Raw genomic sequence first — 24,135 nt, 5'->3', positions numbered from 1 at the left:
GGTGCAAGGCATCACAATATGACCATAGGATCATCCAATAAAATTAAAAGTCAACAGATTTAAATTAAATAGAAGGAAATATTTTTATATGCAAAGCATAATTAATCTGTGGAACTCATTGTCCCACAATATAATTGAGGCAAAGAACATAGTAGGATTCAGAATATTATATCTTTATATTTATAAAAAGAAAAACAGTTACCCGAGGAAAAATAAAAAGTGTATAAAAATATAAACCCTCCTACTTCAGTACATAAATCAACCACTAGTGGGTAGAGGGAAACTCCGTTCACCCAACCCCTCAGGAAATGTCACTGTGTATTTGTCGAAGGGCATGAGAGGGTAGAGGGGAACATCACCCATCTTCTGAAGCATCTGGTACAAGTCACTTTCAAGAGAGAATATCAGGCTAGAAAGACCACTGGTGTGGTCCAATGTTACTTTTCACTGAAAATGCCTCCTCTTGATACTTCTGTTTTCGTTACTAGTAAGTGTATCAGTAGTCATGAATCACCAAGCGTTAAATCCCAATGTCTTTCTCTTACAGAAAACAGAAGTTATAGAGGAGGCTTTCCCTGGGTGAGTGTAATGACAGTTTATTTGTGCATGTGATTCATTGTAATTATCTACTATATCTGCTATTTTAAGTGTACTACCTTTCAGGAACATATTGCAGATAACTAATATTCTTATTTGCAATAGCATGTTTATGGATACTCCTGAAGATGAGAGAACCAAATTAATCAGCTGCCTGGGAGCTTTTAGACAGTTCTGGAGTAGTCTTTCCCAGGTAAGCATTTCCTTTGTTATTAATGTAGTTATATTTTACATCACCCATTAGTATACTAGACATCATAGATAAAGGTGTGATCGCTGTCCTAAGCAGCTCACAATCTAATGGCATGGAAAAGTAGTAGGGAAATAACAAAACACTATGGAGAGTTTTGCTGGGAAGGATAGTGATGACATCAGTGAGACTGCATGATTAATTGGCAAAGGCTGGTGCACAGCATGGTGTAGTAGTAGAGTAACTCATATTATAAATAATAAATATCGAACATAAATGGTCTTTGGGGGTAATTTCTTACAGACGTTGTGGTAGAAGAGATTAAGGAGAGACTTGAATGAAAGGAGGAATATATTTAATGAAAAATATATTTATAGATAAAATATTACTATCCCATGACTCAGCCACTCTTGCAACGCATGGGTCTTTGATATAGGTAGAAAGGAGTGCATTATATATAGGGTTTTCTAAAGCAATCATTAAACTTCTCCATTTACTTCCTTTATGCACTGCAATAATTCACTCAAATCTCTGTGGATGCATCCTGTGTTCTGCAGCCTATTCCACTCTATTTCAAAGTAATCGGAGTAATTTTTCTGTTCACAATTATCACTCCTTACTTTGGTATATTCTCCTATTATAAAAGGTTAACATTGGCAAATGAATGATTTAATGTGATTACATTAATTACATACTGGATATATATGAAGTCTTCATTTCAACTCTGTAGTCAGTCCAGCACTATACTTCCTTTGTTTCTCTTCACATAGGCTATAACTTTGTATGGCACTGCTTGGGGAAATTTCTTGAATTTGAATTTGAACTTGAATTTCTTAAAAGTGTATGTAGAAAAATGGATATTAAGGAAGTAATATTTGACAGATTAAATTACCCAGAAGTTATCTCCCATTTGTTACTTTTAATCGTGGTGTAGTAATTTGTGGTTTTAAGAAGAAATTACTTTTATTGCCATAGTAAGAAGTTTATTTTTCCTCTCCACTATTTTCCAGGAATCTCATGAACAATGTGTCCAGTGGATTGTAAGATTCATCCACAGCCAGCACAGTCCTAAAAGAATTTCTTTCTTGTATGATTGTTTAGCAATGGCAGTCGAGACTGGTCTGTTGCCACCCAGGTATGTCTAGTGTGGGTGAAGCAAGAAATGCAATATGCATAAATTGTGGTATTGTAGATTAGTTAAAAAAATTCCTTATAAAACTAGTGTTCATTGGAAATCATCTGCTTATTCTCTAGAAAATGTGCATCATTCACTGTTGCATTCTTTTTTTACTAGGATGGTTTGTGAATCTCTGATAAACTCTGACTCCCTTGAATGGGAGAGGACACAGCTGTGGGCATTAACATTTAAACTGGTCCGGAAAATAATTGGAGGTGTAGACTACAAGGTATTTTTCCTAAGAAAGTTTGGAAAGTGTGGTGGTTTTATAGGTTTACAGTGCTTCTTTCTGGTGTTCCAGAGTCTGCATTGAACCTGTCTCTGTTTGTTTAGTATTTCATCATCCATTAAACCAGATATTCTCAACATTTTTGCTAGTGTGGAGCATATCTTAATTAATATTTTCTGATGTACACCTCACTTCTTAGTCATGGTCACATAGTCACCTTTCATTCCATTTTCAATTGCAAACTAAATAAATAATATCCCTGATGCAATTACAACAATTCTTTGCATGGAAAAAAATTATTATGAAAGCATTTAGGGTAAGATCCTCACCCCCTCTCGAGCCCCTTAATGCTATGTAAAGGATCAGACTCAGCAATCTAAAAGGCACCTAAAAGAAGCGCTGTATCTGGCCATGGGAAGATTTTGCCAGTGTAGGCACTGAGTAAGACAGCCGTAAGGCTGCCTCTTGAGTATGTCTACACAGCAAAGAAAAACCTGTGGCTGGCCCATGTCAGTTGACTCAGGCTTATGGGGCTCAGGCTGTGGGACTGTTTCATTGCTGTGTAGATTCTCAGGCTTGTGCTAGAGCCAGGCTCTAGAACCATGCGGGGTCAGAGGGTCCCAGAGCTCAGGCTTCAGCCTGAGCCCAGAAGTCTACACAGCAATGAAATAGCCCCACGACCTGAGTCCCATGAACACAAGTCAGATAGCACACGTCAGTCATGGGTGTCTAGTTGCTGTGCAGACAGACCTTTGGGGACCTCCTCACTATCACTGGAATAGGGAGCAGGGGTGAGAGGCATATTGGGGCCAGAACCACAGCACTCAATGTTGAAGAGATTCCAGGCTGCGCTGCAGTTCATAGAGCAGCCTAAGGAGGCTGCAGTAACTTAAACATGTATCCAGGGCTGTCTAAGTTACACCAAGTCTCTTCAGCTCTCAGAGCAGCCCAAGAGCCAGAAGGTGTCCTGGTGGATTACAGCCATCTTAACCCCTATCTCCTCCTGGTCTGTGGGTTCTGTACTGTGACTCTTTAAGGCAATGCACCTAACTTTACCCATAATATTTGCTGAGCTGTCGTCTGATGCCCTTTGGCTGCTAGAAATTGAGAATCTATGTGAGCATGAATTTCTATATGATTTCTCTCAGGGTGTGCGAGATCTATTGAAGGTGATCCTGGAGAAAATCCTAACTATTCCTAACACAGTGAGCTCAGCTGTTGTACAGCAGCTCTTAGCAGCAAGAGAGGTAATTCTCTAAAATGTTATATAGTGTAACAATGAAAAAGTGGGTCTCAATCTTTTGTCATTATCTTAACAATAGTCTAAAATGTCTCTCTTTGGAGCTTTTTAGATCTGATATAAGTGAATAGCTAAAGTTGATTACCTGTCTTACACTGGCCCAAGAGCCAGTGGATTTCATGGTCATCAAATGGTGAGCCTTCTCATATTATATACAACAATGGTTTTCAACCTGTTGTCCACAGACCCCAGGAGGTTTACAGATTGTCTAAAATTTCCAAAAAGGTCTGCACCTCTATTTGGAATTTTTTAGGGTTCCGCAAATGAAAAAAGACTGGAAACCACTGATTTACAAAATTTCCATTATCAAGATACCTGAGCGCCTGAATTGGCTGGGCATAGTAGAATGCAGTGATGATGTAGCTCTGTCGGTCCCAGGGTATTAGAGAGACAAGGTGGCTCACCTCACCCACTTGGGCATAGTCAGTTAAGTTTAGAATCTCAACCTTAATGGGATGCTAAACAAGCTTTATGAAGTCCAGTATTAACATTTTCATTTAACTAAGAAAAAGAAAAACAATTGGGATTTCAATATTTCTCTTTGTAGCAACCAGATATTGTTGTGTTGTGCTAGCATATTAGGACCAGAAATTGAATCTCACCAGTCTTATTTCATTGTCCGAAGTGAGTAAAATGTAAAAAGCAAACAGTGTAAATGGTGAAAAATAAAATATATTTTAATTACAATTTCATTATAATCTAATGTGATACTAATAATACAAGTCACTGTTTTAAAAAATAACTTCATTGTCCCTTCAAATCTTACATGTCTAGCTTCTAAAATTCACTGTAGCTTAAATATGATTAAATAATTTATGTTTATGGTAATTGTCCAAATTGCCTTACATTTTTAAAATTTACTTATTTCTAGGTTGTAGCCTATATTTTGGAAAGAAATGCTTGCTTATTACCTGCCTACTTTGCAGTTACAGAGATAAGAAAGCTGTATCCTGAGGGAAAACTTCCTCACTGGGTAAGGATTTATTCATTATATTTTATAAAATGATACGCTCCTTGTTCTCTCCATATAAAACATTGTGTGTGATTTTAAAAAATGGACGCATACTGCTTGGTTCACACCTAAAACTTAGGTTGACCTAGCTACATCGCTCAGGACTGTGAAAAATTATATATTATGTGCAGTGTAGTTTGGTCGACCCAACCCCTAATGTTGATGCTGCAAGATCGATGGAAGAATTCTTCTGTTGACTCATCTCCTCTCAAGGGATGAATTTACTTCAGTATCAGAAAACCCCCTGCCATCACTGTAGTATTTATCTATGCTACAGTGGCATAGCTGTAGCTGTGCCTCTGTAGCACTTGTAATATTAACATACCCGTAAATCTCTATTTAAGCACTAAATGAGGTCCCAGTCCTGCAATTAATTCTGTGTTGGCAGACCCCTGTGCTCGCATGGAGTCAATGACATGAGCTGGGTCTAAGTGGCCTGACTTTCTAAATTGTTGAGTGCTCAGCAGGTCTTATTGAGTTCAAATTTGGAAAACTAGGCAACTTATTTAGGTGCCTAAATATGGACTAAATTAGGCACCCATTTAAAAACAACAACAACAAAAACTACGCACACATACTTTTGGCCATATTGCTTTAGATGTGCATCTGAATGTTATGTTCTTGAATTTTGGCATCTGAGACTGGGTTGAAATTCTTCACATGCCTACAAGCTTTATTCACACTCTCTGTATACCTAGGAAGATAAGTAAATAGTTTTAATTTTCTAGTATGGCCAGTATTGTGGCCTGATATTCACCAGTACAGAATTATTTGGCATTCTCATTTAATCAAAACGGCCTTCACTTTCTGAAGATTGGGATATTCATTCAATACATGTTCCCCTTGCCCTTTTGGTCTTTTGAAGAACCAGATCTCTGGTTTTGCTTGAACAGAGAGGCTTGTTTCTTTGATTAGAGGAGATAAGGGGTGAAACTCCCATTGATTTCACTGGGGCCAGAATTTAATTGAAGTGGTAAAGTTAAGTACCTTGTCTTTGTGGAATTGCCCAGATGAAGAAAATGGTGTTCTGTTGCTAAAAGGAATTTTAAACTTGACATGAAAGGCAATAAACAATATGCATTTCAAGAATGTTGTACACATGAAAGATAGCTATTTTAATTTGCTCTGATTTCTGCCAAAAAGAGCATATTTCCTTCAAGTAACTTACCTTGTTTTAAATTGAATATTGTGTTAATGTAAATAATTTAGTATGAATAATCTTCTTTCAGTTGCTTGGTAACTTAGTATCAGACTTTGTGGACACCTTCAGACCCACAGCAAGAATAAATTCAATTTGCGGTAAGAAAGCATGAGTGAAATGAATACTTTAATTTTAGCCAGTAGGCCTAGCTAATTTGGGTTTAGCCTTACATGTTAATCTGTGCAAAATGCTTGAGTGTCGAGCATTTATGTAATACCTATCAATGACTTTTTTTCCTCCTCTCTCAATTTAAATAAAAATAGTTCAAAAATTTATTTGGATTAACTAGGTTAAAAGTACTGCTTTGAGCATGGGTAGAAAGTGGAAAAGTGCTTCTTTTCACTTGCCCCCTCTGCACAAAGTGATATTGTCCCTTCTGTGATCTTAACCTGGCCTATGAATTTAAAGAGTGTGTATACATTTAGTTACTTTTGCACTGGTGTAGCTATGCTATGTATCAGACTTCACAGGCATTTTCTGAATCAACGTCTAGACTAGGGATTTGCACCAGTGCAGAAATCTCTATGTAGTTGCACCAGTGCAGAAATCCCTAATTTATGTGAACCTTTCGTCTCTCCATAAAAGAAGAGGCTCTTTCATTCAGTTTTACTTCTCTCAAGAAACCTGTAAATGTTTGATTAGGTATTTCAGACTTGTTTAAGAGTATTTTTGCTCTTCTTTTAGAAGAAGTAGTATGCTTTTTTTCTGTACATTTTAAGAAAAGTATCTTCTGTATATACTGCTGTTATTTCATTTGTCTCTGTACTGAACCTAAAATTCTGAGAGCTTCCATTAATCTCCAGTTGGTTCCTTTAATACTTGTTTAACATCTTTATTAATGATCTGGAGGATATTTCAGCAAGTTTGCGGACGACACTAAGCTGGGGGAGTCTTTAGGATAGAAGGAGGATTGGGCCAAAAGAAATAGTATGCTTTTTTGCACAGCTATAGACTGTACATTTTAAGAAAAGTATCTTCTGTATATACTGCTGTTATTTCATTTGTCTCTGTACTGGAGAGAGTCCTGATTAGGGGGCTGGAGCACAGGACTTATGAGGAGAGGCTGAGGGAACTGGGCTTCTGCAAAAGAGAAGAGTGAGGGGGGATTTGAATCTACCTGAAAGGGGGTTCCAGGGAGGATGGGGCTCCTTTAATGACCCAAATGCAATATAATAGGATTACTAGGAGGATGTAATGTCAGCTGTAACTGACTGAGTTTGAGCAGGGGGTTGGACTTCCCTGAGGTCCCTTCCAACTCTTTTTTTTTTTTACCCAAATGCAATATAATAGGATTAAGGATGTAATGTCAGCTGTAACTGACTGAGTTTCTTCCTTTTTTTTTTTTTTCTTATTTCTTTGTTTTTGCAAGAGTATGTAAACACTCTTAAGTGTATTTTTCCAAGTGCATGGAAAGGATTTATTCATGTGATTTTTCAGTCTAGGAAGAAATTTCCTAGTTTGCTGAAGTATTTGCATAAATGACCAGGTGTATTGTTGACTTTATACATTCTCTGACTCCACAAACTGACTATATGCAGTTTAAGGTAGAGATGGTATTAAATGTGCTTTCTGTATAGAGTATTCCTGTCCACACCCACTGCTACTATAGTACAGTAGTATAACTACTGCTGAAGGCAAGAAACCAGAGTCAGTGGACTAATCATCTACTTTAGTTGGGTGGAAGGGGGGAAACAGTTGTCCTTCAATTTCATTTTGTTTGAGAGAAGTTGAAGGCTAAGTGTAGCCAAACTGAATATTACTACATTACATCCAGAAGCACAGGTAAAGGAATGGCAATAAAAGAACTGTGACCATCCAGAGAAGAGGCTTTACCCATTTACAGTAAAAGATTCATAATGGTCCATTAAGGCTGAAATACAACTCCTTCTTTAGCCTATAAACATTCATGGGACAAAAAAAAAGTTTTTATGATCTAAGCATATGATGTAAATAGTAAGGTTTCTCCTGAGGATAAATAGTATATTTTAGTGTAATATTTACAAGTATTTTAATATATCTGAAAATGTCCAAACTGAACAGTTTATAGCAAAACATCATAGTTAACCCTTTAGCAATGAGTTAAGATTTGTAGTGCAAAAGGATTCATTGCTAACATTGGCAGCTTCATGTTAACTCCCATCTCAGGAATTGGCTAACAGATTTAAATAAATGTAGTGGGAAGGAATATTATTAGTAGTTTCCAAGGTGGGCTCTTGACCTTTAAAGTTTAAGTGTCATAGTCGCTCAACTTCCTTAGAATTTATCCTTTTTCATTCTGTGTAATACGTACAGGACGTTGTAATCTTCTTCCTGTGGTAAATAACTCTGGCGCCATGTGTAACTCATGGAAGCTGGATCCTACAACCCTTCGTTTCCCTTTGAAAGGACTCTTGCCATATGATAAGGTATGCATGTGTAAGCCTCTTAGTTATGAACGCTTTGTGTGTTTAATCTATGAAATATTGTTTGTCTGTATATTAGAGAAATGAAGAGGACAATTATTTTTAAAACTATAACTATCCTATTTTCAGTTGAAACTTAAAAATTAATGAATTTAGAAGTTTACTAACACATTAAAATCCTCCAGATAAACATGATACAGTAATGGCAAACCATACACACACAAGGTGGTATGTGATGTTTTTGCTGCCTGGCATGTTGATGCCCTGAATTCTGAGAAGCAGTAAGTGTTGCATGCACCTGTTGTGTATCTGTGTCTGAGAGGAAGATATAGAGGAAATGGAATGCGGAAAAAAAACAAACTGTGTAGTTCAAGGCTTGCACAACTGGGCAGGAAACATGAAGTCACTTTTCAAATTTGGTCTCAGACCCCAGGAGTACTGTGGAGGCAGTGTGCTCAGCTCCTGTTGAGAGGGATCTTGTTGGTCTTCTGAAGCTGCTCTGCCTGTATTTCAAAGGTGATGTTTTCCAAAAAGTATCCCATCCTCTTATTGTTGAAGAAGGTCCCCACAACTGGGAAGTATAAAACCAAGAGGAAGACATTCTCTACTGATACTTACCTCCCTCTTGGGTATTTGAGAACAAAATGGTTTACCACCAAATGGTTCATACCTACGAATATAAACATATTATTGAAAAGAATGCATTTTTAACTTTGTTAAATTAAATGTTGTGATTAAATGTAATCTCGAGGCAATGTTTGCATATGTTTGCTTTTTTTGAAGGATCTGTTTGAGCCACAGACTGCTTTGTTGAGATATGTGCTGGAGCAACCGTATTCCAGGGATATGGTCTGCAATATGCTAGGTCTGAATAAGCAGGTACTGTACTACACTGTGATGCACAATTTAATTCTGCATAGAATCTGCACTATTCTTTTCTCTTTTTTCTTTGCTATAGCTAACTGAGCAAAACAGTTTAGGTCCAGACAGTAATCTTTTAAAATAATATCATATTAGGTAAAGTGGATTCTATATTGTTCCTATCATTTTTATATTGCTTTAAGGATGTATAAATTGAAAAATAGATATTTTAAATATTGATTTTTTTTTTTGCATTGCTTTTTTTTCCTATAAGGCCAGCCTCAAGTATACCTTTGACAGACTATAACCTACCAAAGACAATTATTTAAAAAAAAAAATTCATGTTAATGTTCCAGAACATTGTTGTACTATGTTACTTCGGAATGTTACAGCATTCTATTAGTGGAGAGCTGATTTTATTATTTTATTTATTTATACCTTTAAATGGGAGGGCTTGGTCTGACTTGGGATTCCTTGAGGTTGGCCTCATAGTCACTGTTTTGTCTTTTCTTTTTTTCTTCCTTTATTTTTGTTCTGTCCTGTCTTGTCCTGCCCATCCTCCAATGCTCTAGACCTTGAACATTGCTCAGGTATGTTCACAACCTTACTGTTGTATTGTGACTAACGATACGCTGGCCGCTTTGTAGCCACTGATTCCAGTTAGAGAATACATGTACGGTCAGGGCTTGAAATTGGCAGGACCATTAACTGCTAAGACAAGGGCAAATTCTCATTAAAATATCTTAGGATGTGAGAGATTTATTTAATATGAAAACATACAGATTCAGTGGTCCTCAGATCCTAAAATTTTGGTTGGGTTTGACCACCACCACTTCCCCTACTTGATCTAGAGGCTTTTTCTTGGTCTACTGGAATTTTCGGATGAGGAGAGATTATTGGTTCAGTCCTTTCTTTCCTTAAGTGGATGGAAAAACATTCCTTGCATTCATTTTTAACGCTGTAAATCTAAAGAGGTAAAAACTGCTAAAATGGAGCTTGACTGGGAAGGTCACATTATCAGGCAGTCTCTGTGACATTCCCTTCCCTAGATTAAGCTTCCAGTATCCTCCAAGCAGGGTGAACTAAGACAATACAAAGTGCTAGACCAAATGTTTTGTTTTGTTTTTTTAAAAAAGCCAAATTTTATAAACCTGTTTATTTCCTGTCCAAATCTACTTTATGGACTTATGCTTGAAATTTTAAATATAGGTCATTAGTCTTTTTATTCTTTAAATTTTGAACCCTTCTTAGAACAATATCCAGATCAACATCTATTTTTTTTTTAAAAAAGTAATATCTAAGATATGTAAACTAGCGTTGCTGTTTGCAATACTATGGTGAAGGTTGTGTCAGTGTTTCTATTTATAAAACTTCTTTCAGGGATTTGTAGCTTGACTATAAAATGTGCATGACTCTGAAACCTTGTGTATAATATCTTACACTGTAAATAAAAAACACATCATATTTCTTGATTTGGTTAATTTTTTTGAATACACAAACTTCTTTATCTTAACAAGGTATTTGGCAAATAATACTCCATATAATTATCCTAAATAGTTAAAAACCAAAATCATTTAAGACAGCTAAAATGTTAAAATATGAAAACTAGCTGCTAGGTTAGTTTTTAAATTAATGTAATAGGATTTTTATTGTCTACATTTATTTTTAGACAGTAGATCAGATTGTCACTTGGTGCAACTTTTTATGGTTTAGTTGGTAAATAGCACAAGACCCTGGCTAAAATATGTTGTGAAATGTATTGCATTTAGCTTACTGGTGGTGGTCTGCACTTTCAGGCCAGAAGATCAAAATTAAAATGCTATTTTTAACTCTGTTTGTTATTCTCTAATTAAAAGATAACTGAATTATTTTTCTTAGTATTATGAGTTCTACATGTTAATTGCTACACAATGTTTCAACCTAGAGTGAATTTTTATGACCAAGAAACAAACCCTTGAAAAACATGGCTTATAATGGAAATGCTGACAGAACATGAACTGTAGCTGTATAATCATAATACCAGTATATGGGCCTTCAGGCCATTGTATACTTGCCAGTAAAAGTTTAAGCATGAAATAGGGGGTGTAGCAGGATAGAAGAGCAAATATTAAGCAGTAGACCTTTAAAATCCTATTTTTCACAATTTTAAGTAGAATATAAAAGTTTACTCACATTTGAGCATAGATTAATTTATTATGACTGCATTGATACTTCCAGTAACTTCAACAAAAAGTTATAGCTGGCTCTTTATGAAGTGCTATGCTGTGTTGCTACCTGCAGTAAAATTCTTAGCTATTTTTGTGATAACCTGTCTAGATCTAATAATAATGTAATAATAAGTGTAAAAATATTATTAGATCTGAGCTAACCTATTAAAGATCAAGTGGTTGTCAGTAACAGAAACTATTGCAAATGTAAAATATTAATAGTGCAAACTTTGTTTTAAAAACTAGTTTTGTGCCTTGCCAACTGTTAAAAATAAATGCAGAAACAATTAAATCTAGGACCATGATCCTAGAATCAGATCTGTCCCTTTAATTAGCTATGCCTTGCAGACCCTCACTTATCTGTCCACACAGATCCAGTAGCAGGATTGGAGCCTTCATGTGTACCTATAAGCTTACCACAGTAGAAAAGTGTTCAAGATAAATATGGTACAGGTAAACAAGATCCTTGATTTGATTATCAAATATTCTTAAAGGTGAACAGCAAAACTGTTAGTATTAATTTTGTTTTTTAACGAAGTGTAGATTTATATTAGAAATATTTACTTTGAAAAAGTTCTTTGAGGTACATGAAAAGTACAAATTCAACTGTTTTTCATATAAACCTCGTTAAGAGAAACATCAAGGCAGAGCTACATACACAATTTTACACACTGCTTCCAGAAATTCTTAGTTTTTGTTTAGTCTTCTATGGCTATTTCTGTTATATGGCTCTTGATGAAAAATTATAACTTGAAAATATTCTTTTAGTGTCTGTGTTCTGGAGGTTTTCCATTTTCTAAAAATGAACAATTTAGCGTGCAAAAGTGTGGTACATAGGTGTTAAAAATCAAATTTTCCTTTAGGGTGTACATTTTGATCCAGTTTCTATTTCCTCATCTCCATCAGTATATTACCAATTTCTTCCCAATATTTGTTTAACTTTTTTACAATTTCATAGAATGTATGTTATAGCCAATATTTTTCAAATGATTAGTTATTTTGGATGCCCTAATTTTCAGGAAGCAAACTGCGACCTCTTCAAAGGATGTTATTTTCAGAAAGTGCTGAACAATCACTCCTTTATCATGTCTCCGGCTGGCATCCCACAATCACAAATCACTTTTGAAAATGTTGGCATATGTCTTTATTTTCTCTGTGACAAATAACATACATTAAAAAAAATTGAAAGCCACTTCCTCTTTAGCTTATTTGCCTTGAGTTTGGATTCCTTGATGGTGTTTCTGACTTCTTAAACAGTGAAGCACTCCATGCTTTCTTTAACCTGTGATTTCTGTCGTTTGGCAAGTGTAAGTGAAAGATGTCTTCAAACATTTTGTGTCTATACCTATAATTATTGCCTGCTCTTAATAATTTTGGACCTTGAACAGTTTTACTCCTATAAAATAGAAAGGAACATAAACCCTAGCAAGTCAAGTGTAAAAATATAATTAATTAGGCAGGCCAAAAACAGTATTTGAAGAGTAACTAGCAAAAACACACAGACTTAACAGCAAACTTAAGAAGCAGGAAGCCTGCCCAAACAATCAGCAATGCCACTGAACAATCAAGATACTAAAGGAGCCCTCATGGAAGACAAGGCTATTTTGGAGAAGCTAAATAAATTCTTTGCATTAGTTTTCACTGCAGAGGATGTGAGGGAGATTCTTCCCACACTTGAGACATTCTTTTTAGGTGACATATCTGAGGAACTGCCCCAGACTGAAGTGTCATCATTAGTGGAGGCTTTGGGACAAACTGATAAATTAAACAGTGAAACGTTACTGGGATCAGATGGTATTTACCCAAGAATTCCAAAGGAACTCATATATGAAATTGCAGAACTACTAATTATGGTATGTAACCTATTGCTTAAATCAGCCTACGTACCAGATGGCTGGCTGATTGCTAATGACGTGCCGCTCTTTTAAAAAGGATCCAGAGGCAAACCTGGTAATTACAGGCTGGTAAGCTTAACTTCAGCACCAGGCAAATTGGTTGAAATTATAGTAAAGAACAAAATTATCAGACACATAAATGAACATGATATGTTGAGGTAGAGTCAACACAACTTTTATGAAGGGAAATCATGCCTCAGCAATCTATTATAATTCTTTAAGCGGGTCAACAAACGTGGATATGGGTGATCCAGTGAATATAGTGGTACTTGGACTTTCAGAAGGTCTTTGACAAGGGGTCCCTCACCAAAGGCTCTGAAGCAAACTAAGCAGTCATGGGATAAGAGGGAAGGTACTCTCAGGGATCAGTAACTGGTTAAAAGATAGGAAACAAAAAGGTATGAATAAATGGTCAGTTTTCAGAATGGAGTGGTAAATAGCGGGGGTCCCTCTAAGATCTGTACTGGGACCTGTGCTTTTCAACATATTCATAAATGATCTTGGGGTAAACAGTGAGGTGGCAAAGTTTGCAAACAGTACTCAAGATAGTTAAGTCCAAAGCAAGGAGTTACAAAGGGATCTCACATTATTGGGTGATAACTGGGCAAGAAAATGTAAAATGAAATTGTGTTGATAAATACAAAGCAATGCATATTGGAAGACATAATCCTAGCTATACATACAAAATGATGGGGTCTAAATTAGCTGTTACCACAGAAGAAAAAGATCTTGGAATCATCATGGATAATTCTCTGAAAACATCTGTTCAGTCTGCAGCAGCAGTCCAAAAAGCTAACAATTTTAGGAACCGTTAGGAAAGGGTTAGATGATTACACAGACAGTATTATATTGCCTCTCTATAAATCCATGGCATACCTACACCTTGAATACTGTGTGCAGTTCTTGTCGCCCCTTCTCAAAAAAGATATATTAGAAATGGAAAAGGTACTGAGAATGGCAACAAAAATGATTAGAGGAATGAAATAGCTTCTATATGAGGAGAGATTAAAAAGACTTATTCAGTTTGGAAAAGAGACAACTGAGGTGTGATAGAGGTTTATACCATTCTGAATGGTGTAGAGAAGGTGAATAAGGAAGTTTTATTTACCCCTTCACATAACATGAATCAAGGGTCACCTGATGAAATGAATAGGCAGCAGGTTTAAAATGAACAAAAGGAAGTACTTCTTCGCCCAACACACAGTCAACCTGCAGAACTCGTTGCCAGTGGAAGCTGTAAAGGCTAAAAGTATAATTAGGTTCAAACAAGAATTCATAGAATATTAGGGTTGGAAGAGACCTCAGCAGGTCCTCTAGTCCCAACCCCTTGCTCAAAGTAGTACCAACCCCAACTAAATCATCCCAGCCATGGCTTTGTCAAGCCAGGCCTTAAAAACTTCTAAGAATGAAGATTCCACCACCTCCCTAGGTAACCCATTCCATTGTTTCACCACCCTTCTAGTGAAAAAGTTTTTCCTAATATCCAATTGAATAAATTCACGGAAGGATAGGTCCATCAGTGGCTACTAGCCAAGATGGTCAGGGACCCAGCCCTATGCTCAAGGTTTCCCTAGCCGCTGACTGCTAGAAGCAGGAACTGGACGACAGGGCGTGGATCACTCGATACATTGCTTTGTTTTGTTCATTCCTTCTGAAGCATTAGGCTCCAGCCACTCTCAGAAGACTGTTGGTCTGACCCACTGTGGTCATTCCTATGTTTTTAAAATCGTTGCTGTACACCTTTTCAGACAGCAGCGGTGGTATAAGGTTAAAGCAGAATATCCTCTTCCATGCCACCTCCCTAGCCAGGTTGTAGTTTCATCACTGCCTAAATCCATCTGTGACAGATGTGTTTCAATAAGGAGCTGTTAATTTTACCTCTGTCTATTCATCATGGAGATAGAATTGAGGCATAAAGTGAAAGGAATGACTTAAAATATTATTCAATTGATTTTCCTTTCCCTCTTCTTTTTACTACGTTGTCTGTTTGGTACTAGGAATTTGGATTTCCTGGTATTTTACAGTATCAATATGCCAAAAAGTATGGATCCACTGATGCTAAGGTGTAAAGTAATCCTTTGATATTCTTTCCATTCAAAGGGTTGCATATCAGAAATGGCACATACTCCTATTTATTGTGACTGATTCTGCTCCTATTGAAGAAAATGGCAAAATGTTCATTGAACTCTGTGGAAGTAGGTTCAGACTTGATACAAATGACTGGTTGCCATTTTAACAAGCTAATTGCGAGCCTTGGTAACCACCAGATTTGGAAAAGGGGGGAATTTGTAACAATTCTAGGTGTCTAAATCATTTATTAAATATTCATCAGGCAGCTCAACCATCCATATTTTATTAAATATTTGAGAACAATGAAGACCATTACATTATTTATTGAATTATTAAAATCTTTTTAAAATATGTTTTATCTAAATGTTTTTTATTAGAAGGTAGTTGAAGTTTAGACCAATTCACTAAGGCATCCCTCTTTATGGGTTGGTCTTACTAAATTTTTTCAGAGTCAGAAATGGCCATGTAGCACTAATATATTTCTCCATGTTTATTTATGGTTTAATTGCAGTTTCAAATATAAATCCCTATATTTCAAGCATTTTAAACACTTGTTTCAAGATGAAACTCCAAGTACTAGTCTGGGAATCAATTTGTTTAACCAAATGTAAACATTTTAATTTTAATAAGTGGCTCTTAGAGAGGAAGACTTAATGGTTTCAGATACTTCTTTAAAATTCATATATAAATCCAAAAGTAGCCCTTTTACCAAAAAAAGGCAAACTAGTAATGGCTACTTCTGGTATTTTAAGGAGTTTAAACCATTAAGCTATTTCATCCATATTTTTAATTTACATTTTACACTTCAAATAAGTATTCATGCTATAGAATAGTCCATGGAATATGTCTGTCTTTAATAAATTAAAGCTCCAATCCTGCAAACTCTTCCACATGTGCATAATTTTACTCATGTGTAGTCCAAAGCATGAGGTTTACATTTGTTACTTCAAGCCTTTACGTACTGAAAATAGTTAAATGCCAGAATATTGAGTTAATGGTGATAGACTGTACTTAAAAAAAAACACTACGCTTCTTCCGAATCCCTTGAAAGTTATTTGTATAGCACTGAGTAAGAGATAAAGTTAAAAGCCATATGTTTGAATTTCCTGGCTCCAAAGATTGTCCCAGCCTTGATATTATTCATATGTTAAAATATATATTTATTGAGACTTGTTTCTGTAATTAAATGTACTGGGGATCTGACTACTGTTTTATCCATTTTATTCTAAACTATAGAATAAAATGTACATTAATAGTGGAAAATTCCTACTGGAAATTCTGGCATTCTTTTTCACGGTCATATTTTTCTGTATTGTATTATTTTGAATAACTTTATTTTAATTAATATAGCCTAAGGTTGGCGGGCTGTTGGGCATTAACCCAATGCCTATCAAACTAGTGAATTTCAAGCCCTGTACACAGTAGTTTTGCATGCTGGATTATGAAATAGTCTGTAGTGTTGTCTGTTGCACCCTGCTCTGCTTAATTAGTTGCATTTGGAAAAAAGTATTCTCAACTGGTGGTGGTAATATTGCTCTTTGTAAACCTGTAATGTGGTTGATACGTGACAATGGCATTGTGTATTTGGAAGAGAAGGTGAAACAGTAATTTAATGCTTCCCTTTTTAGTTAGAAATTTGTGTTAAGCATGCTTCAAGAAAGCGCAGCTAAACTTGTAGCTTTCTGCCGTTTTGAGCTGGCAAAGAGCATGTAGAAGAGGGGATGATATTTATTATATTTGTCATTATATTTTCCCATTCTTGCATTTTATTCTTAATTTGAAGAGAGAATCCCTTTTTCATGGCAAAAGACTAATATTGGTTAAGATTAGAATGACCATCTCCTTTCAGCAATTTTCTTTCCTTTTTTATTAAAAAGGTTTTTAGGCTGCCTGGCTAGCAAGCCAAAGAACTCATTTGTTAAGGAAGCCCTGACATGTATTATGGGTATTTTGGTAAACATTTTAAATTTCTCTTTTCTTTAAGGAAAAAAAAACTTTTTTTGCCTCTAGAAAGGGACACTGTATTTTCATGTCTAGTATTTGAACAGCTCAGTTTGTTCTTTTCTCTCATCGTTAAAGTAATACTTTTTTCTTTAATTAAGGCTGCATTATGTTACAGGTAGTAGGTATACAAATATAAATATCACTATTTTTAAACATAGTCTGTAAAATGACACAATAGATCTGAAAGCCTAGCATTGTATGGAACAAGTCAAATTGCACTCAGCTTTCCACCCCATCAATAGCATTTAGGGCTTTTAACACTCTGAAGCTGTGCATACGTAAAGTAATAAGAAGTTCCTTTCAAAAGAGTTTACAATATCAATTATACACAGAAAATAATCTAAACTTGTACCAAATGGTTGGAAACTTCAAGTACTGTAGCTATTTTATTTTTCTGTATGTGTACATCTATGTACCCACACGTAATGAATATATTCTATATTTGATCATTGTTGAAAGATGTCATGGAAGAGGTATATTTTAAGAAGTGATTTATTTAGGCTACGTCTTCACTGATGGCGGCAAATTCGCCACAGTCAGATTGATTTCTCTGGATTGACTGAGCAGTCAGTGAAGACCCACTCAGTTGATCCAGTAATTGACGTATTAAGACCACCTTTTCAAGTGGCGTAGCCCTGCGTCGACGGGAACATGGTTCCCGTCAGCGCAGTGCAGTGAAGACGGCGTGCAGAAGAGAAGCAGAGAAGTCGACGGGAGTTACGCATGTTTTTTGCATAGCTTGCGTAACTCCAGTCGCCTGCCGCCGAATCTCGGAGGTAAGTGTAGACAAGCCCTTATTTGTATGTTTAGGGGCTTGGACGTTGCCTGTCACACTGTGGGAATGCTGCAACCTAAATCATTTTTATGGTTCTCATCACCATCCATGTATATGAACAAGTGCTTCACCATTACTTGGGACACAAATCATGTCTAAAACTATGTCTACAGTTGGAGCTAGGGGTGTGATTCCCAGCTTGAGTAGACCTACTCCCACTAGCTCTAATCCAGCTAGCACGCTAAAACTAATAGCATAGCTGCAGTAGCATAGGCAGTGCTGAGCCGCAGTATGGGCTAGCTGCCCTAAGTACAAACATCCCAGACCCTACGGGTATGTACTCAGGGTGGCTAGCCTGTGCCACTGCTTGATGCTGCCCTTGCTACTGTAGCTACACTACTGTTTTTAGCGCTCTAGCTCTCAGGCTAGGGGTCACACCCGAGCTCCAAGTGCGGATATAGCGTAAGGCGACCATTATTTATAAAATAAAAATGGTCAGTATACGTTCACTTTTGGGAGCCTAACCAGAGACCTTTCCTTGCTGCCATTGAAATCATTGAGAATTCTGCTGTTGACTTTAATTGGAACAGAGTTGAGCCTGAAGTGAAAGAGATCACACATCTCCTTAAGATAGTCTATCTGAATATTTATGTTGCCTCTGGAATAAACCCTTTGTTTTTAGTTGTACAATTAGTGTTTTCTCTTCATAGACATAGATCAATATTTAGAACACTTGGGCTTTGCAGATGCCTATTAGATTCATGAATACTATGGCAGAAAAATAACATTTTATACTGATAAAAACTATTAAATAATTCTCAGTTGATACCTGGTGTATGTGTGGAGGGGCAGGGAATTAACATACGGTAGTAGATAAAAATTATTTGTGACCTGTAACACAGTGCAGCTTTAATACACTGGCTTATCCTTTAACTTCTTAAGTTCAGACTTCATTTCATGCTTCCCAGCCTTCTGTCAAAATACTGTACTGAAATTGTTACCATTGTGTTGAAGTTAATTGCAAAGCTTTTGGAATACTGTATCTGATCTCTACCTTACAGCACAAACAGCGCTGTCCTGTGCTGGAGGACCAGTTGGTGGATCTTGTCGTGTATGCCATGGAACGTTCAGAGACTGAAGAGAAGTTTGACGATGGTGGAACCAGCCAGTTGTTGTGGCAGCACCTTTCCAGCCAGCTCATTTTCTTCGTGCTCTTTCAGTTTGCAAGCTTTCCTCACATGGTCCTGTCACTCCATCAAAAGGTACATTTTCTGTGGCATTCTCTTTCGGTAAGATGTGAAAAAAATCTCTCTGTGAAAATGAAGCTTGTAATCATACTGGCAGAGATGAGATGAAGTATTCATACAACATAAATGATGATGCTTACTGTTTAGGTCTTTCTCCTCCTTACATTAGATTACAGGATACCATGCTGTATTTGGATACATTGCAAAGTAAATTTGCAGCTGGAATTTGAAGGTGGTCTTGTTTTCTTTCAGATTATACTGTTATACCATGTATTCAGACCTAGTCTTTAGAAAAAGCAGCTGATTTTCAAACCCATGACCTTTTAATGTTCCCCAACAACTTGTGGAAAGCTTAACTATTTTAACTTACTGCTAAAAATATATATGAATGAATCTAATGCTTAATGTGCAAGAACTGGTTGGTTTGAGGCAATTTTTCCTCTGCAGTATATATGTTCCTAAATACATTTTTTTTTTTTTTTTTAAAGTTGGCAGGACGAGGTCTTATTAAAGGCAGAGACCATCTGATGTGGGTACTATTGCAGTTCATCTCTGGCAGCATACAAAAAAATGCACTGGCTGACTTCCTACCAGTTATGAAGCTTTTTGATCTCCTCTACCCTGAGAAAGAAGTGAGTTATCCATACAAAATGGAAAGCCTGAGTAATAATTGAATGTGTTTATTAACATGAGGCTTCAGGAGTATTAATAATAAAACCTAGCTCTTAATGTATATCTTAATAGTGTGCTACATAATTCAGCAGGTGAATTACAAAAATAAAGTGAAAACTGTAAACTTAAAATTTCTGTGCTGAATTTCTCTTATAACTAAATTTGGGGCATGGTGGCGAAGGGTGAGCATGGGTTACAACTTATTTTGTTGCCAAATCTTTTATATAATTTTTTCCATTCTGTGAAAGTCTCAAGTACTTCTTTTTCTTCCCTATCAATAACCCCAAATGCTTTATTTGGTGGCATCTCTGATATGAAGGATTTCAGTGATCCTTGGGTTTCTGGGATAATGCAAAATGATGCATTTTGAGATATATCTTTAGTGAACGAGGCATTTTAAGAGTATTGTTCGTACTATTAAAAGGTTAGCTAAAATTATTTGAAGTAATGTTGGTATGCAGTTGCAAACCTAAGATGCAGAGTTACTGCAAGGATGAGACTGGGAAGAGGTGAGTGTAAATGGCCCAATAAAGGGCAGCAGTAGTAGCAGCCCTAAAGTGTCTGCTCTTTGAGAGAGCATGTTGACTGTAATGTTAATATCTGAAAGTTTAGGACCTGATTTGCAGAGGTGCCAAGTTTCCACAACTGCCGTTTCAGGCAACAAGAGTCTAGTATTCAGCATTTCTGAAAAACAGGCTAGTAGATATTAAGTAAAGTACATACTTTACCCTTGATCTTTGCACAAACTTCTAACCTATCAGCGGGAGACGTTCTGCATCTCAAAGGTAATGTACGGCCTTAATGTTGCAGACCTGGCTCACAAATTATAATTAAGAGTTTGGTTGTGGCTTTGACAGGAACCCCAAATAAGAGGCAATGCATTATTGCCTTAAGAACATCAAGGTCATTCAAAGATCAAGTCACAATCTGCCTCCTTGTATAATCCTGCTCTGTGGGGAAATACCATGCGTCAGGCCTCCTATGCCTGGTGCTTGGCAGATCCTTTTGCTATTTGCAATTTGTTATGGTGGAGGTTTGAAGCCGAAGTTCTGCCCACTCCTCACCCTGTCCTATCCCCTTTTGCAGAAAGAGGTCTAGCAGCCCTGCAGAAAATACTATTCCTCCTTTCCTTTCTTCCTTCTTTCCACCCACCTATCCCCAAACACTGCTACCCGTGAGTTCTGAAACCAGCACATGGGAGTAAAGGGGACACTTTATTCCCCTTTGCGCTACTGTGCATGCAGGGCCACAAACTGGCTGTAAATATGTAATTTGTCTTCACCGCCTGAGTTTTACATCTGTGTTTCATGCTGAATGCCTCCCCTGATCTAGTACTGGATTTTAAACATACACCTATGCATAACACAACTTTCTTTTTGACATTGCAATTCTTCTTTTCTCCTTAAGGAAAAATGAGTGAGAGAGTGGGCAGAGTTTTTTTAATCAGTTGATGCCATAAATAGAGTAGATAAGAAAATATCTTCTTGCCGAAATGGCCCTCATACAAGGGCACGTACCACAAAAGTGATCCTGATTGTGAATTCTGACTAGCAAGGATCTACTCAAAGCTTTCCTGCTCTGAAGTGCACATTGCCCTGATTAGTTGCAGGAGTTGGGCATAGGGATACAAATGCTCATGCACACAAATAGTTTCTGTTATGTTTGTGTGCATAGTTCTCATTGCCAGCTGTGAGATGTGCACTCAAACTTGCAGTCTCACATTCTGTATGTTGCACCCTGCTTGCAGTAGCTTCTGTCATTTTGGGTTTATGGACTGGCTCTTTGTACATTTTGTGGGGAGCCAAAATTAAGTTAGAACACTTACTTTTTCATACTCCTCTGTCCTTGGGTTTTCTGATGTGCATCAGTGTATAAAACCAGCTGGATTTGGGCTCTTTCTACAAACCAGTTTTAAATCCAATTTAAGTAAATTGATCATACCACATCTTTTTCTTGTAGAACATTTGACTGTTAGATGCAAAAGCATCCTTTTTCCTGTTGAGCTGTTAATGGAAATGTTATATTTGACTGTCAAACTAATGCTATCCTCTGTCTTTCTGAATTTTATTTCTCCGTTTCCATTGTTTGAACTTTATATACCATGATCAATCTCTGAAATTTGTCCTGTACAAAACCAATGCTGAGTGTGAGGGCATTTGCTTTGTAACAAAAATAAGTGTTTAATTCCCTTGACTCCTATGTATTGTAAATGTAAACGTTTATCTGCTGAAGTTTTTGAATAATTTATTATATTCTCTGAGTAAAAACTAATAGCAAAATTCTGTCCTCAGTTCCTTTTGACTTCAGCTGGAGTTGTTTGCACACGTGAGGGCAAAATTTGTTGAATAAGTGCATTGTTCACTGTTCTGCACCTCAGCAAAAGACAGTAGATCAGTGAATGTTAGTTTTGTTACGAGAGGTTATATATACAATATGTAACTTGTGTGTTCTTTTGTTAGTGTATTCCTGTACCTGATATTAATAAACCACAATCAACTCATGCCTTTGCAATGACCTGTATCTGGATACACCTGAACCGAAAAGCTCATAGTGACAACTCCAAATTACAAATCCCCATTCCTCATTCTCTTAAGCTTCATCATGAGTAAGTTGGGTCTTGGTTGGGTGGGGTGGGGGGAAATTTAGTTTATATTCTGTAGCACTACTTATTCCTAGTCAGAACCAGAGAGGGGAAAAAAGGAAGTTTCACATCCATCTTGAGAATTTGTTTTGTGTGATGTGATGCAGTGTCAATTTTTTCAGTTACTCTTAAAAAGATTAAAGGAGAATTTTTTTTGATCAGATTTTAAAGGGCTATTGTCAGGTAGGTCAAGCCCCAAATGAGTTTCACATAAATGAATGTTAAATATTTTCATGGTGTTTTTAAGAAAAATAATTTCTCATATGACTTTAAACGTTTTTCTGTTTTGCTTACAACTCTACCATGACACTTGTGCTAGTTATTGAGTTCCAGAAAGTGAAAGACTATTTTCCTTGTTCAAACTGTGAAATGTGAAAAAGTAAGGCGTCAATGATGAACAGTAAAGTAGGTTTAGTTTTCAGTTTTAATAATCTAAAATATTAATAACAAAGATAGGATTTTTTTAAATACCTTTTAGTCTCACACACAACTCTAAAAATTATCCCTTTAACCTAGACTTATGAAACTATCATAAAATTTACCTGCTTGGACACAAAATCCTATTAACCTATTTACCATGATAGTTGATTGATGATGAAAAACAAAAGCTTTATTATGGATTTACATGAGGGATTAATTTGATATGTCTTTTTTCTTTATTTCTTTTCTTTCACTTAACATTTAATCTGTCTTGAATATGCAGATTCTTACAACAGAGTCTAAGGAATAAAAGTTTACAGATGAATGACTACAAGATCGCCTTATTATGTAATGCATATTCAACCAATTCAGAATGTTTCACATTGCCTATGGGTGTTCTAGTAGAAACTATTTATGGTAATGGCAACATGAGGATACCTCTTCCAGGAACCAATTGTATGGCTTCAGGATCTATCACCCCATTACCAATGAACCTTTTGGATTCACTTACAGTTCATGCCAAAATGAGGTACAATACGGCATTTAAATGTAATCAGCTTACTTTTACCTGTGGATCTTGATGTAAGTGTAACTGTGTAAAGAGGAAAGTTCATGTCTTTGCATCAAAATGTTTTGTATAAACATCTACATGCTTACACAACTAATTTCTTAACAGTTTCAATTACATACTTCTTTTTTTTTTTTTTCAGTCTTATTCACAGCATAGCTACCAGGGTGATTAAACTGGCCCATGCAAAATCTAGTCTGGCCTTGGCACCAGCACTTGTGGAGACATACAGTCGCTTATTGGTTTATATGGAAATAGAGTCATTGGGCATCAAAGGCTTTATCAGTAAGAAAAAAAAATGTTTTATTTAATAGCACTTTATTTCATTAGCACCCAGAAGCCATAATAAAGATCAGAACCCCACATACCACTTAGTAGACATATTTGCATGTGTACTGTTGGAGCTGATTCATTCTTTTAGAAGAAGTTTATGGCTTGCAATTTAATATGATAACTATGCTATTGCATAAAGTATAGATTTCATTTTCATGTCAGATGTTAAGAGGAGTCAGTGAGGTGGCAGTATGTTTATCTTAGGATAGACTTAGAACACCTATAATTAAATAACAAAACATCACTAAAGATTTGTCTGATCCTGTGGTTTAAACAGGAGAGACATCTAGCTGCTCGTTACGTATTTTGTGTGTGTGTGTGTGTATTTGCACAC

At 36.4% G+C, this 24,135-nt stretch overlaps 1 protein-coding gene across 2 annotated transcripts in view; it reads left to right on the top strand.

Moving 5' to 3' along the window:
• MED23 (mediator complex subunit 23) overlaps window positions 1–24,135 on the top strand; it is a 52,920-nt gene that overhangs the window by 4,579 nt on the left and 24,206 nt on the right. The window contains exons 2-16 of one of the 2 annotated variants that reach the window (XM_067546747.1): window positions 548–579; window positions 703–790; window positions 1,798–1,922; window positions 2,082–2,193; window positions 3,342–3,440; window positions 4,365–4,466; window positions 5,735–5,804; window positions 7,999–8,111; window positions 8,892–8,987; window positions 9,542–9,559; window positions 18,982–19,182; window positions 19,656–19,799; window positions 22,299–22,444; window positions 23,184–23,429; window positions 23,611–23,753. In XM_067546747.1, the coding sequence (XP_067402848.1) occupies window positions 548–579; window positions 703–790; window positions 1,798–1,922; window positions 2,082–2,193; window positions 3,342–3,440; window positions 4,365–4,466; window positions 5,735–5,804; window positions 7,999–8,111; window positions 8,892–8,987; window positions 9,542–9,559; window positions 18,982–19,182; window positions 19,656–19,799; window positions 22,299–22,444; window positions 23,184–23,429; window positions 23,611–23,753 (1,735 nt within the window). The remainder of the gene's footprint in view (window positions 1–547; window positions 580–702; window positions 791–1,797; window positions 1,923–2,081; window positions 2,194–3,341; window positions 3,441–4,364; window positions 4,467–5,734; window positions 5,805–7,998; window positions 8,112–8,891; window positions 8,988–9,541; window positions 9,560–18,981; window positions 19,183–19,655; window positions 19,800–22,298; window positions 22,445–23,183; window positions 23,430–23,610; window positions 23,754–24,135) is intronic. The other variant, XM_067546748.1, reaches the window with a different exon arrangement.

The sequence above is a fragment of the Emydura macquarii genome, unplaced genomic scaffold, assembly GCF_026122565.2.
Source record: "Emydura macquarii macquarii isolate MOO-44397 ecotype Brisbane River unplaced genomic scaffold, CSIRO-AGI_Emac_v2 contig_1146, whole genome shotgun sequence".
Taxonomy (NCBI): Eukaryota; Metazoa; Chordata; order Testudines; family Chelidae; genus Emydura; species Emydura macquarii.
This window is presented reverse-complemented; position numbering and strand designations above follow the sequence as displayed.